The sequence below is a fragment of the Uloborus diversus genome, chromosome 2 (genome assembly GCF_026930045.1).
Source record: "Uloborus diversus isolate 005 chromosome 2, Udiv.v.3.1, whole genome shotgun sequence".
Lineage (NCBI taxonomy): Eukaryota > Metazoa > Arthropoda > Arachnida > Araneae > Uloboridae > Uloborus > Uloborus diversus.
In genome coordinates this window covers 10,769,076-10,784,627 of record NC_072732.1, presented here as the reverse complement: position 1 = coordinate 10,784,627, position 15,552 = coordinate 10,769,076, and the positions used below count along the sequence as shown (strand labels likewise).

General features: G+C 37.4%; 1 protein-coding gene across 1 annotated transcript in view; it reads left to right on the top strand.

Annotated features, from left to right (window-relative positions):
* The window catches only part of LOC129217802 (G-protein coupled receptor 52-like), a 29,705-nt gene extending 16,064 nt beyond the window's left edge, over positions 1-13,641 (top strand). The window contains exon 2 of the mRNA XM_054852143.1: positions 12,934-13,641. Coding sequence (XP_054708118.1) covers positions 12,934-13,641 — 708 coding nt within the window. The remainder of the gene's footprint in view (positions 1-12,933) is intronic.
* The last annotated feature ends 1,911 nt before the right edge of the window (positions 13,642-15,552 follow it).

Genomic DNA, 15,552 nt, shown 5'->3' with positions numbered 1-15,552 from the left:
TTTTTTCTATGAATTGTGTTTTGTAAAAGGAAATTACGATTTTAGGGGCTGGTGGTATGTTTGTGATAAGCCCTAGAAGGAACGAAAACCTCACCACCTACTCAAGGGGCTCTACTCTTAAGGGAAAGAGGCTTTCATGGGCCGTAGCTATACAGGGTACTCCGTTTTAACCTCCAAAACCTTTATTTTCGCAACCGTTAGTCCTAGATGTATACAGTAGAACCTCTCAATAAGGGCCACTAAAGGGACCAGACATTTTGTCCCTTCAATAGAGGTGTCCCTTATTCAGAAGTGGATGAATTGATGCATGCTGCGTACTTAGTAGTATAATATCACAATGAACGTTAACTATTAACACTTAAGATTAAATACTGAAAATGTCTCATGATGTTAAATAAAATTCATAATTATTCAAGTTTCTAAGTTTATATTATTTTATTAATTAAAATTTAATCAAAAATTTTGTAATGGCAAAGTTTTGTAGCATACAGAAATAATTTTGAAGTAATTCATTACATTTATTTGCTTTATGTTATATAATTTACAATGTAATACTATGTTAATTACAATTAATGTTCAATTTTTTAATGTTTTGTGTAGAAAGCTAATTAGTTGCTGTGCACTCTTCGTCGGCCCTGAACCTAATTGAATAAATTGTTGAGAGGGCAAATTATGCATGTTGATTTCAGCAAGTTTTTTTTTCACAATACATTACTTGTTTCCTTCACATATGTTTATGTCAAACTTACCTCAAATCATTTTTAGAGGAAAAGTGAAACTTGAATTCTAGTAGATTCAATATTTCTTATGTGTTTATACATTATTTCTTGCATTTTTTTTGTGACTGTCCCTTAAACAGAGTGTCCCTTAATTAAAGGTAAATACACGGAAGTCCCTATTCAAAGGGACTGGGACCAGAAAAAATGTCCCTTAAATAGAGGTGTCCCTTATTCGGAGGTGTCCCTTAATGGAGGTTCTACTGTACTTCCAATTGCAAAAATGTTCAAAATCAGATCAGAGTTAAAGTCTTGAAAGTTCGAAGTGAAAATAAAAATGTGTCAAAGAAATACAAAATTTAACTTTTTATACGGGCCCCAGGTCCCCTAACTTATGCTTAGGGAAATAATCTTCATTGAAAAATAATTCCAACACAAAAAGTTTGAAATTAATACGACCAATATTTACCGAGATATGAAACGCAGCGTTTTGTGACCTACACCACTTTTCATCCGCCGTCAGTAACACCTTTTAAGGGAAAATATAGCAGTTAACAAGTGTTTTAAATCATATGTGTGCATCGAGCGTGGTTTTTCAAATTGTTCGAGGTTTTGTAGTGTGTTTTTACGTATCACGGCATCACACTTGCATTTATTTTTGAGTAGCAATAAAAAAAAAAAAAAAAAACTTTGATTTTCTACTTTGACGACCTGCCATTCTTTTGAAAGGGCGATGAGTTCTAATCTCTTCTTTCTGTATGATCCCATAAGACTGAAATGGAATGTCTCCTTGAGTTTTGTTCGCACAAATGTCAAGCTTTTTGTGTCAGTAATAGTTTTCAATGAATATTATTTCTCTAAATATTAGTTAGGGGACCTAGGGCCTCTATAAAAAGTTAAATTTTGTATTTTTTGACTCATTTTTATTTTTGCTTCAAACTTTCAGTATCTTAACTCTGCATCTGATTTTGAATACTTTTGCAATTGGAAGTATACATCTAGGACTAATGGTTGCGAAAATAAATAAAGGTCTTGCGGGTTAAAACGGAACACTCTGTATAATAGCTAATTCACTGATCGACTAACGCTCTGACGTCACTAACAATGGAACTCGTGCCATACTGTTTGACCACGGATTGTATGTAATTTGGCAATCTGCCAAGTAAAGACGATTCCATCTGAATGGATCCAGCAGGGGAGAAGGGAAAATAACGATGGGATTTTGATGCACGCGTTTTATAATGTTACTAGTAGCTTATTCATTTATTGCATTCTCAAAAATAAAATAAGGGGAAACAAAACTAGTTGCCATGGAAACAAAAAAAAAAAAAAAAATATTTTCATTTCGTTCAGGAACGTAAAAGCAAAATGGTAAGCTCAAAACTTTGTTGTGAATAAATGAATCAATTAATTTTTGCCGTGAGAATATGGATCGAATATACTTTAGATTTAAAAAATGCTGCTGTGAGCAAATTTTCATTTGTACAAAACTAAGGCTAAATAATAGAGAGGCAAAAGTGCCATCTGAAACAAACCAACTAACATCCCTATAAACTAATAGATAGGTCCATTTCCGCCTATAAACCGGATATTAGCCTTTCCATGTAATCGATGGTCACACAGTAGTATGATCATTTGATAACATTTTTTTTTGGTAATGTTTGACATGCAAGGAAAGGCTTCATTGTGACAAGACTGAACTGGATCCGGTAACTTCACTGTTTTACTGGTGAGACTGTCATTTCAGGGGAGTGAAGAAACGAAAAGCCGTTTTGTGTGAAACTAGTTTTCCTTCAGTATTTAAATGCTCTCACTTGATTTAGAATTGAAGCATCAGTAGTATAGGGTTCCACTTCCTCTACCTTTTATTTCTTCTCAGAAGTAACCTCCATTCACTTGAAAGGCCCTGTGATAGACATTGGTAGGTTCTTATCGTCTGCAGCTGCAGCTGAGCCTAAGACTTTAATTATTATTATTTTCAGTGCTCGCGTGAGTGGCAATGCTTAAATTTATTTTTTCTGTATAGAACAAAAAGATTCCGTTGTTGGGGACCGTGGTAGCCTGATCGGTAAGGCATTGGACTCGGGACCGGAGGGTCTCGGGTTCGATCCTGACTGGTCGGACCCCACCGTCGTCATTAATGGTGACTGGGCGATGTTAAATATGCTCGTGGTCACAATGTCCTCCAAGTGAAACGATACCTCTGGGGGTGTCAGACTAGGAAGTTATTCGGCTCCTGGCCTGGTTCTAAATTGTCTCTCGAACTGTCCATAGATGGCACCACCATCTATTGTGTTGTCTTTGTGCTGTCCTGGAAAAACAAAAATCCTGGAAACATTGTGGATTAATAGAGGTATAAGCTTCCCTAGTGGAATAGCAGAAACCTCAGTCTGTGTGTGTGAAAGAAAGAAATTCCGTTGTAGCGATAAGTCAAGCAGCGTTGCCGTATCACATTCTTTTCTTTCTGAAATATCTCGATCATTCTAAGTTATATTTATTTCTGAATTTATGTTAAATGTTACGTTCGTGTGTTATAATAAATGTTCAGTATAGTTATGCAACTATATTTTATTGCGAATTCACACCAAAGAGTAAGCGGTTCTACAAACTCTTAAAGTCACGTAGCCCGCCATGCTCAACCAGACAGTTCTCTCACTCTCTCTCGCGGCCTCAGTAGTTAGCGGTCTGAAATTTCATTCACAGGTTGGCGTCTTTGTTGCAAAGTTAGCTATGGCACTGATTCACGGGAATCGAGATAAGTAAAGCGAGATTAGGATCCTTGATCAGATGACCAATGTGTGTGGCTGAAATGTTTTTTGAGCAATCACGATTGCTTATTGTTCTCACTTGACCGTCCTTGGCGTTTGGTTCCTTTTTCAGCTTGAACTAGGAGCCTCTGCAGCACCACCGCCCACCGGCCTCTGATCCTGAGCACTGTCCCCCGGAATCCACTGCTCCTGGTCGGTGGTGTCCATGTCCTACACACACGCACGCTCATACACATGCACACTCACAGACAAACTCACACACACGCCTACGTACATGCACACAGGTCTACGCACACACACAAGCATACACATGTACGCACGCGCGCGCGCGCCTTTACATACCACTACACACGTAACCGCTCAGGAGGAGGGGCAGGTTTGGGGGGACAGGAGCCGTTTCTAGTAACAATAACTCCAATGAGTAGGGTCGTGTCGCAACTCGTGATTGCGAAAAACATAATTTGAATTCAAAATTTCAGAATTCAAATTAATTTTCATTTTTTTTCTTTCCTTCATTGAAGTTAAGCAACCAGCTAGAGTCGATGTTAGGGAATAGAGGTTATTACCCCACAACGGTGGTCTATTGGCTGTGCAAAAAAAAAAAAGCTCAACTATTTGAATTTGATTAGGCTGGAAAAGATCAATAAACGTTTACCTAACCTCTTTTTGACCGAGTAACAAATAAAATGTGCAAATGCTTCACTCGAAATCCATAAGTTATCCACCAAAACTGAAATGGAAAAATTTAATTTCAGGCATACACGAAGTAGATTCAACGCAATTACTTCCCCAAAACGACTGTCGCAAATTTGGTAATATTTTAAACAGCACCAAGAACCCACAATAATTGGAGTTTCCCAAAACAACTAACTTAAGTACGGGTTACGGGCGGCTACATTTTTAAAACAGTTTGTATAGTGCAGCTCTGGTTAGTTGAGCTGTGACCTTGACTATGTTTACCTGTTTTAGGGGAGTATAGTGCAAAATAGACGTGTTGTTGGTTCGGATTTTAGTTGGAATATTTTTAAAAAACTGCAAAGAAAGTTCCTCAACTCAACTTAGTGCCAATGACCCCTCCCTTTTTTCCCAACCGGAGGTAAACGTTGTCAGAGTCGGAGCTCAACTTCTCAAAGCCTCACAATACTTCAATACTGTCCAACCACGGATTGCATGGAATTTTCAAACGTTCAGATAAGACGAATCTATGTGAGTAAAGTGGAAAAGTAAAAATTTGATGCGCGAATTCCGCTCATTTGAATGACTCTGCTTCTGCAAAAGCTGACATCGGTAAAAAATAATCCCAACAAAACATAAATGTGAAAAGAAGCCAAGTTCGGTCGAAATGAGGTTCGGGGTAGACGGTGTCACCGACAAAAAAAGTTCAGATCTAAACGGTTACCAAGTTCCATAGCAGTTCCACATAGATGTTGGATTTTCCCATGTTCTTCAATTCATTTAGAAAACAATTTTTTACTTTCTTTGATAATGAATTTTAAACTTGGCAAGTTTTTTTTTTTTTTTTTACATCCTTTTACGAAGTAAAGGAAGCATTGTATTCGCGAAAAAAATTTCACCCCAAAAATCGGCATTAATTTCCATTTTGCTTCCTCTGAATGAATATTGTATTTTTTTTTCAACCCGACCACGCGTAATATATGCCTAAGAACGTACGGACACCCGAAATATCCATTTTGACGATCCCCGTATTAATTACAACGAATTTTCTCGTGACGTCCGTATGCACGTATGTATGTGCGTAAGTATCTCGTATAATATGTCCCAGAAAGGTGAAATTTGGTACGTGGATTCCTAGTAGGGTCTAGTTGTGCACCTCCCCTTTTGGTTGCATTTAGATGTTCCAAAGGGGGTCTTTTACACCTTTTTGGGGGGAAATCATTGTTAATTTCAATGCAAACTCAAGTGGTGTTATAATTTGGCAAACACTTGGCGATATATCGCCAAGCTTTTGGACGACAAGTTTTGTCGCCAACTTGACGACAAATTTGGCGTTTTTTTTTTTTTTTTAAGGCGATAAGGGGCTTTTAGATGAGTAAAAATTGATCAAACAAACGTTTTTTTCATTCATTATATTTCTAAAAATTAGACCTTTAGCTGAACCGTTTAGAAAGAAAAAAGAACTGAATCGGTGGAAAACTGGCGACACTTTTTTGTAGGAGCCACGCCCCCTTTTTTTACTAAAAAAATGCACATAAAAATGCATGAGTAAAAAAAAAAGCATATAATATTTAAATTTTTAATACTAATACCATTTTAAATGACCTTATTTGTGGTGAATTTGTATTTAAAACTAATTTGTTTATTCAATAATGAAATTGGCAATAAAACAGAAAATGTTGATTTCCTCAAAACCTAATATTCGACATAATTACAAAATTCAAACTGCTCCTTGCAAACGAATTATTATTTCAATTTGCTGAAAATTTTATGCCAAGTATTTAAGCGGTCTGTTAACATTTTGTTGTGAAAGATTTTTCTGTTTGATTAGTTTTGTGGAGTATATTTGCTATATTTTATTGAAATATGAACATATTTTATCGAAAACGTCTAGTTTTCGGCTTTTCTTCTCATTATTTATCTTTAAGACAAAATTTTGAAAAAGTAATTCCAACGTCCTAATTTCGGTTGTTTTACGTATCATATTTTGCTAGTATTTTATAAATCTCATGAATTTTCGTTTGCAAGGAGTAATATGACAAAAGCGTTATAAAATCTAAATTTGAATTTAAAAAAAAATTAAATTTCAAAGTAATTCAATGAAATTTTATATTTGAGTTAGTGTTAGTATCATGTAAATATGCTGAAAATTTCAAAGAAATTCATTGAAAATTACTTTAAAAAAATTGAAACCCCCGTATCGCCTTAAATGTGGTTTTATTTTGACCAAATTGGCAATCTTTTGAGAATTAACCATGGAATCACATTAAAAATTTATTCGGAAAATTAATCCGTATAAAACGATTTTTTGCCTCGGTTCGCAACAAACTTGGGATAAAAGTATTTAAAATGTCACCCTTTAGCTCGTTTTAATTTATTTTTCCTTCATTTTTACTTCCTTTTACGAAGTAAAGGAAGTATTGTATTCGCGAAAAAAATTTCACCCAAAAATCAGCCTTAATTTAAATTTCGCTCGCCCCCGAATGAATATTGAATTTTCTTTTTCAACCCGACCACGCGTGGATATGTGCTTAAGAACGTATAAACACCCGAAATATCCATTTTGACGATCCCTGAATTAATGACAACGAGTTTTCTCGTGACGTCTGTATGTACGTATGTAAGTCGCATAACTCAAAAACGTCCATGTCCTAGGACAGGGTTCGTACTCGATTTCAGAAATAAAATGAAGGAGTTTTGGAGGAGTTTTGAAGGAGTACTAATTGGGCTGTCCTTTAATGATGTCGCACTTTTTTCGCAACATGTTTGACCCCCTTCCCCTTTGTCACTGAGTGCCACACTTCACCTTATTACTCCTCTTGTCATTAACTGTGTGATTTCACTTCTTGTCACTATTTCATGAACTCGTCTCTCCCTCAAGGCATGACATCGTTTGTGGATGACCCTTTGTACAATAACTGTGATTTACTAAACAATTGTCTTTTTTAACACAATCACTTAATATAGTACATCTACCTATTCATTTTTAAATATTTAAATAACTAGTGGTACCCGCGCGGCTTCGCCCGTAACAGAAAAATTAAAAGGTCTTTTGGTTCGCCTGTATTTACAAATAATGTATGGTGAATTTTCTCGTCAATTGGCTTGTACTCATGTTACGGTTACACGTTATGATAATTTCGTATCTCGCCAATTGGCTTGTGCCCATGTTACGGTTACACGTTATGGTAATTTCATAATTTAACCATCTTATGATAGTTTTGTTTTTAAATTTGGAATAGAAAAAGAACCACATCGAATTTTCGAAAAATCGCTTCGAGGTGCACACCCCCATGCTACATACTAACTTCGTGCCAAATTTCATGAAAATCGGCCGAACGGTTTAGGCGCTATGCGTGTCACAGACATCCTACAGATATCCTACAGACATCCTCCGGACAGAGAGACATTCAGCTTTATTATTAGTAAAGATAATTAGACAAACTGACTTTTGCTGCTGAGAGTTTAGGAAGGAAAAGCAATAATCATAAAACTTGAAAAAATAGCCAAGCACCATTTAAGCATGTTTTACTTCACTTATGAAATGTCTCACCAGGAAACATCACGATCAAGGAAATTCAAAAAAATTCCAAATTGGTGGCATTCGAAAGAGCATTGGAAAACATGTTTATGGCACTGAAACTACGTGCCCTCGTGACCACGTTATCGAAATATGATGTCTTAAAAATTGCCGAAATTTTTAGTAAAGTCGCCAAATTTAGCGAGTTTTGTTCAGAAATGGAAGGTACGGCGCGAATTCAACATCTGCATCTGACAAGACATTTCACTTCCATATTTGGTCACCACCAAAGCGCGTGAGAAATATCGCATTAATTCTTTACTCGGGGTGACTACCATGGCGCGGGGTTTCGTGGCACAGATTGCGGCATTGAAATTTTTAAGGGCTTGTGTTCCGGGATATTAACGTGCAACTGTATAGGGCAGCGGTTCCCAACCTTTTTGATTGTGCGGCCCACCAGTTTCGTAGAAAACGCGATTGAGGCCCACTAACTACTGTACATTACTTGCACAGCCAAAACTTTCTGTGGGGGGGGGGGGGCTGTTCATAACTGTCCTTAAATGTAAATAATATACCGTATTAGGACTGAAAGTGAGTTGAAAAAAGAGTTCTGGACACGTTAATCCGCTTCTCCCCTTATGTCACACCACAGATATAACTATATTGTACAAGAACAATTTTCAGAATGACTTTGATATCTGGATTGAAACTAGATAGTTTTAGTCACAAATAATTCGCAACATTCAATGCATTTCTACATTATTATTATTTTTACTTCCTTTTACAAAAAAGGAAGTATTGTATTCGCGAAAAGAAATTAACCAAAAAAATCGGCCTTAATTTCCATTTTGCTCACCCCCAGATGAATATTGAATTTTTTTATAACCCGACCACACGTGGGTATGTGCCCAGGAACGTACAGACACCCGAAATCTCCATTTTGACGATCCCCGAGTTAATTACAACCAGTTTTCTCGTGACGTCTGTATGTACGTATGTATGTGCATATGTGCGTATGTGTGTATGTGTGTACGTGTGTATGTGTGTACGTGTGTATGTATGTCGCATAACTCAAGAACGGAATGTCCTAGAAAGTTGAAATTTGGTACATAGACTTCTTGTGGGGTCTAGTTGTACACCTTCCTTTTTGGTTGCATTCGGATGCTCAAAAGGGGGATCTTTTGTCCCTTTGGGGGGGGGGGAATCATTGTTAATTTCGATTTAAACTCAAGTGGTGTTATAATTTGTCGACACTTGGCGATATATCGCCAGTTTTTGGTCGCCAAGTTTTGTCGCCAACTTGACGACAATTTGGCGATTTTATTTATTTATTTATTTATTTTTAAATCTGGTTTCGATTTGGTCACCGTTGGTGATATTTAGAGAGTAAACTATTGAAACATATTAAAACTGCCAATAATGGGAAAAAGACATTAAATTGGAGTAAAAGGAAGTCATGTGATGCACACATCAGTTCGTTTTAACTGCAATGACAAGTCTCATTCAAGTAGGTAGGTTGTCGAAAAGCCCCTGAAGTGCCTCGATTCAATAGTTAGTTATGCAGTTCAGCAAAGGAGAGGCATTTTTAACTTGAAGCTAATACTAGTTTATTTGGCAATTTTCATAAAAGAAGTTTCTGATTCATTAGATCTCACCTTCAATTATAGGGGAAAGTTTCTAGAAAATATGAAAATCCTTAATCCCGAAGTTCCTTATTGTGATGAGCAAGGGAGAGTTTCTGAGTGACGGTATATCTAATTAGAGAATTTTCGAAAATTTTTTGAAATTAATACCCCAAGTTTTATCTTGGTTAAGATTCTTGACCAGTGTCCACGGCCCAGTAACATGCTGCTCGCGGCCCACTTCTGGGCCGCGGCCTATGGGTTGGGAATCGCTGGTATAGGGGGAAAACGCCACAGCCCGAAATATTGGCTTTATTTTATTGTAAAAACAATGGAATGTTTTGTTATTCTTAAGACTGTCTGTTAAAAAACTGATGTTTAAAACTTTTATGCTTCTGCGGGTGAAATATTTCCACTGAAAGAGTTTATTCGATGATGAAACTGTTTTGAAAAAAATATGATAACCTTAGAGAAACGGTAAACACACTTTAAAGTCTTTTTTTTTTTTTGAAAAGTCGTAAATCTGAAGTCTTCAACAGTATCTAAATACGAAGAAAACGACATTTTTAAAGATTTCAAACCATGTTCTCAAATTAAAAAAAAAAACGATTTCTGTCAGTTATTTCCAGTGTGTTTTTCGTTATGTGTATCGTTTTCAAGTTATGTGTCAACCCTCTAACAATTCAAATAAAAAAAAAAACTGTATTAATTTTTATTTTGCTCGTATTTGAATTCCCTTTTAACGTGAAACATAATTGGTAAAAGTGACTTCAGTATTTTTAAAAATGACTAAATAACATGCAATATGATGTGCATTTACGTTATAGCGACTTTCAGTTGCAGTGACAGACTTTTTCGAACTACAGGGTTTGTTGTAATGAACGTCGACTATAAAATTTTTGATAAGAATCTGTTATGAAGTAATTTCCGACATCGTTAGTTTTGCTGTGCAAATTTTTGACATTTACTATCCGTTGTTTTCTTTTTTTTAATTATTATTTTTTTTCGATTTTAAATTAAACATTTTCGCTAGCAGTGGTCAGACAATAAAACTTCATGAATGATAATAACTTTTGAAAAAAATAAATAAGAGCTGGGATACTACAATCCATGATCATGTTCTTTCAACATCAAAAACTATCCATTTTATTTTCAATATATAAGCTTTAATAAGCATGTTTTTTTTTTTACTTATTCATATTAATTCTCGTACATAATTATTAATTACTTACAACACATTTCATTACAAGAGTACAAACTTAAATTAGTTAAGTAAAACACACTTGAAATGCACTTAAATTCTGAAATGCATTATTATCACGATTACAAAGTTAAATCCTACGTTCAATTTCGTTATAAAGTTGTAGCTCCTCTGGATAAAGCTCTCTAGTTTCCATTTCACAGGCTTCATAGTTACTTTTTAATTTTACCCACACAAGTAAAGGGTTAATTCGAAACATCATTTACGCGCTTTGCAGATGACCAGAAATGGAAATGAGAGTCTTGCTAGACGCAGGCGATGAAATCACGTGGTATTTTCCATTTCTTGCCAAGTCTTTAAATTTGGCGAATTTTCGTAAGATTTCGACAGACTTTGACCCCCCATATCTCAAAAACAAAAGGACGAGGGCACACAATATTTGGGTCAAATTTTTTTCTAAAGATACTCTTTCGAATGCAACCATTTTAAACTTTTTTCATGATTACTGAACTCGTGATGTTTCCTGGTTAGGCATCTAATAATATTCTCACATTCAACTTTTAAGACTTCTATGATCAATTTGTAAATCACATCTTTTGAAAACAATATACGCAATTACTACATCAAAATCGTCCATGTACCTCTTTGCCTAGTGACAATGTTAAGTTGTTGATCGAAGTGTTTTAAGTTACTGTCATAGAAGAAAATTATGCAGTCTTGAACTAAAAAAAAAGGAGTTTTGAAGGAGTTAAAACCGAAATGAAGGAGTCTGAAGGGCCCCTCAAAAAAATTTCCTGAATGAAGGAGTATTGGAGGAGTTTTGAAGGAGCGTACGAACCCTGCCTAGGAAGTCGAAATTTGGTAAGTAGGCTCCGGGTAGGATCTAGTTGTGGACCTCCCCTTTTGGTTGCATTCAGATGTTCCAAATGGGATCTTTTACACGTTTTTGGAGGAAATCATTGTTAATTTCAATGCAAACTCAAGTGGGGTTATAATTTGGCAATCAGTAGGCGATATATCGCCAAGGTTTTTGTCACCAAGTTTCTTCGCCATTTTGGCGACAAATTTGGCTTTTTTTTTGTATTGGCGATATTTGGACAGTTATCCATTGAATCCCATTAAAATGTCCAATATTGGGAAAGATTTTCTGCATAAAACGATTTTTTGCTTCAGTTAACAACAAACTTAGGGTGAATATATTAAAAGTTTCTTTGCTTACTCCAAGGTACTATTATAAACTAGACGTTAAATCCCGGTTATCACAAATTTGCCATTTCAACTGCGCTTGCGCGCGGACTTTGCTTTTTGGGCTTTCTGTTTTAAGATTTCGTGTTGCTTGTTTATATTTGGGCTGAGCGAGAGTCCCACCAAATTAATGAATGCGATTAGAATATTTTCACAGCGATTTCGTGATATATTATATGAAACTACGGATATGAATAATTGATAATCTTAAGAGAAAAATGACACTTCAATATTTATTAGCTTGGAAATATTTATTTAACATAAATGTAAAACACGTTGTGTACTTCAAAAATGATTGGAATATTAGTACAGAAATCCGTCTTTGGAACTACTTTGATATACCCCCCCCCCAAATCGGAAATTTGGCGACTTTTTTTGTTTTTGTTGACGCAAAACTTTGTTTCCACAAAAATTGTTGCCACAAAACTTTTAAAAAAACTCAAAAAATGGTACAAAATACAAGAAAATACTTAATTTGGCAACAGCAAAAACCTAAAAGCTGAAAAAAACCTAAATTGGCAACACCAAAATAAGAAACAGTAACCCTAAAAAGTCCGTAGGAAATGCCAGATTTGGCGCGTAATTTTTGGGGGTGTATATCAAAGTCATACCCCGTCTTTTGACGATATTTTACGTTAGGAGTAAACAACTTAGTATTATACATTTTTATTTAGGTTGAGGGTTCGGCTTTGTATTAGAAGTTATGCTGCAATTCTAGTACGCTCTTCTGAGGTTAAAAATTTGGCCCTGAAAAGGGACAGAAAAATCAGACGCCGAATCCATTAATAATTAAGAAGCAAAATTCAATCTTTACCGAGGCCTAAAAACTGAATCAAAGAAAACTTTGTGATTTCTAATTTTATTTGTTGCCATCTCATATTTATTACCAAACTTAAAATGTTTATAATTAATTTTAGCAAGATTTTTGAAATCAGCTAAGTCCGCGCGCAAGCGCACAGTTGAAATGGCAAATTTGTGATAACCGGGATTTAACGTCGAGTCTATTATAATTGATTTGGCTTGAGAGGAAGTCATGTAATGCACACATCAGCACGTTTTGAAATACTGCTTATGCCTCTACTCATAAGGTGTAAGTGCATGCTTCATCAGCCGGAAAAATTCGTAGTTTCTTTCCGTATTACGAGAATATCCAATCTCCCAGAAATTGAAGCTTGTGTCTTTTCAGGTGTACGGCGACCTGGTGTGCCGGCTGACCGGTTTCCTGGGGCTGACCCTGTGGTCTGTGTGCGTGTACACCTTCATGTGGATGTCCGTGGACCGGTACCTGGCCATCCGCAAGCCCCTGCGCTATGACGTCATCCAGACGCGCACGCGCTGCCAGTGCTGGATGGTGTTCACGTGGCTCACCTCGCTCTCGCTGTGTTCGCCGCCCCTGCTCGGCTTCAGCCAGGGCCGCTTCTACGCCCCGGCCCACGTGTGCATGCTGGACCTGGGCCACACGCTGCCCTACAGCGCCACGCTGGCCGCCCTGGTGCTTGCGCCCTCGCTCCTCACCGCCACCTACGCCTACTGGTACGTGCTGGCCACGCTGTGGCGCCTGCGCAGATGCCTGAGGCGGGAAGACTACGCCACCGCCCTGGGCGAGAACCTCGCCAACCCCGACCACCTGATAGCACTGGTGCTGATGTTGCTCTTCTGGCTCTCGTGGGCGCCCTGGCTCGGGATCAGGCTCTACGAGATGGCGGCGACCGAGTCGCCGCCCCTTCCCGCCGCCCTGCACTTCTGGCTCTTCTGGCTGGGCGTGGCGGACTGCATGTGGAAGTTCTTCGTCTACCTCGCCATGAGCCCCAAGTTCCGCCTCAGCCTCAAGAGACTCTGCCTCTGCCTCTGTTGTAGGAGGGGCTCCAACAGACAGCAGCCCCTCATCGTCTGATACGCCCTCCCCCCCCCCCCCGACTCAGAGCGAGCAAAACAAAAAGTTGCATCATTTTGAGCGTCGTGGGTCTGGTGAACGTCTCAAATTTCGCATCGGGAATGACTGTAGACGATCATTTACTATAACTGCGGCCCTACCTACTTTTGATTCCAGCTTAAACTCAGTTTTGCCACTGCTGTAGTGATATATTGGAAAGTGTACGAGATTCAACAACATTATCCTGTCCTTGTCAACTCAGGTTGGCTAGGATTACTTCCGTTCCCACTGGGTTGATTGCTGTGATCTGAATATATTCATTTTGTCCTTTTAATGCGTGCACCGTAGAAACGTAATAATGTCTGAAAACCGATTTTAAATTGTAGTTTTCAATCAGTCTATGGCATAACCGTCATAGATTAAATTTATTACCGTGATTATTACTTCGAGTTCAACACATTATATTAGCTAATATGAAAGCTCCAGAGATATTCAACACAAAATTTCATATTTTCGTGTTTATGATAAAAAGTGAACAAACAGCTAAGACAAGCATGACCATATGTGACAGAAATGCAGGTTCTTTTGCTAAGATTAAGCTAATAAGGCTTTTACGCAACGTTACATAGTAAAAAGGATAAACTGGTGGTTTGAATCTTATACTTGACAAAATTTGTTGGCATGTTCGAAAGGCAAAAAGAAATTCGAAATAGAAATATGAAAAGGAAAACAATAACTTGTCGAACGTTCTTCAAGAACTTACTACGTTCCAAATGGTGCAACTTTAATTTGCAACCCATGCTCTACGGCAAAACCTGAAAACTCAAAGGTACACAATGGATGTTACAAAGTTGTGTTTGCTAGGAAGACATTTTTTTTTTCCAGGTTTTCAGGGTTTGCCCTCTACAGAAGTAAATGGATATTTTTTGCTTCGAAAATCCACGTATCCAAGTTTTTATGAGAACTGATTCGAAGTATCGAACAAAAACAAAGGAGCTCAACTTGTTTCGTCTTCCGTGACGAAAGAAAGGCTCTCAAGTGCTCCCCCGTGTTTAAAATGTATAGATGTGAGTGTCTTAATTGTTTTTTTTTTTTTTGTTTTTTTTGCAGGTGTTTTTTATTTGGAAATAAGTGGGAGAATGCAATTGTCACTGGTACCTAACGGTTGTCCTCTTTAGAACCCCTATAACTGAAGAGGCCGACGCATCCTCCATTTTGGAGCAAGCGTACAACAGGGAAAGCTACCTTTATTGGCAATCATTCTCTAAACAGGGAACAAGAGTGAACATTGGCGAAATTTCGGAAACAGTTGGCGTCGTTTCCAGGCTGCCAGTCACTTCGCGGGCTATTATTTATCCACATCTCTTTTCTTTCTGCAACTGCTGGAAATCTGAAGAGCTAAAATCATTTTAGGAGCTGTTTACACAATTAACAGCTGAACAACCACCCATCTGACTCAATTCAACACATGCTAAAGAAAGGCAAACATCAACAACAATGCTATAGCTACGAAGCACTGGATCAAGTTTGCTCCAAAATGGCGAATGCGTCGGCTCTTCCACTATAGGGGCCTTAGTCCTCTTCAGTTGTCTACTTAGGAATTCAAGGTGGAAGACAATCGATAAAGTAACTTGCATGATTAATTTTATGAAACAGTAACAGGCATTTCGTAATTTTTATATAGTTGCCAAAACATTGGCGTTAGTGTGGCAGTCGACTTATCGACTACTCAAGAGATGGCGCGATATCTTGGCTTTAGTGGCGTCATCTATTGAGTAACTAGATAACTAAAGCGATAGATCCAGCTACACTAACCAAATAAAAGAAACAACAAAAAGAAGTCAACAAACAGCTAGATATTTTGCAATACTGGACAGCATGAAACTGGAGAAGAGACTTCCTGTTTTTCCAGATAATAAATATTTTACCACA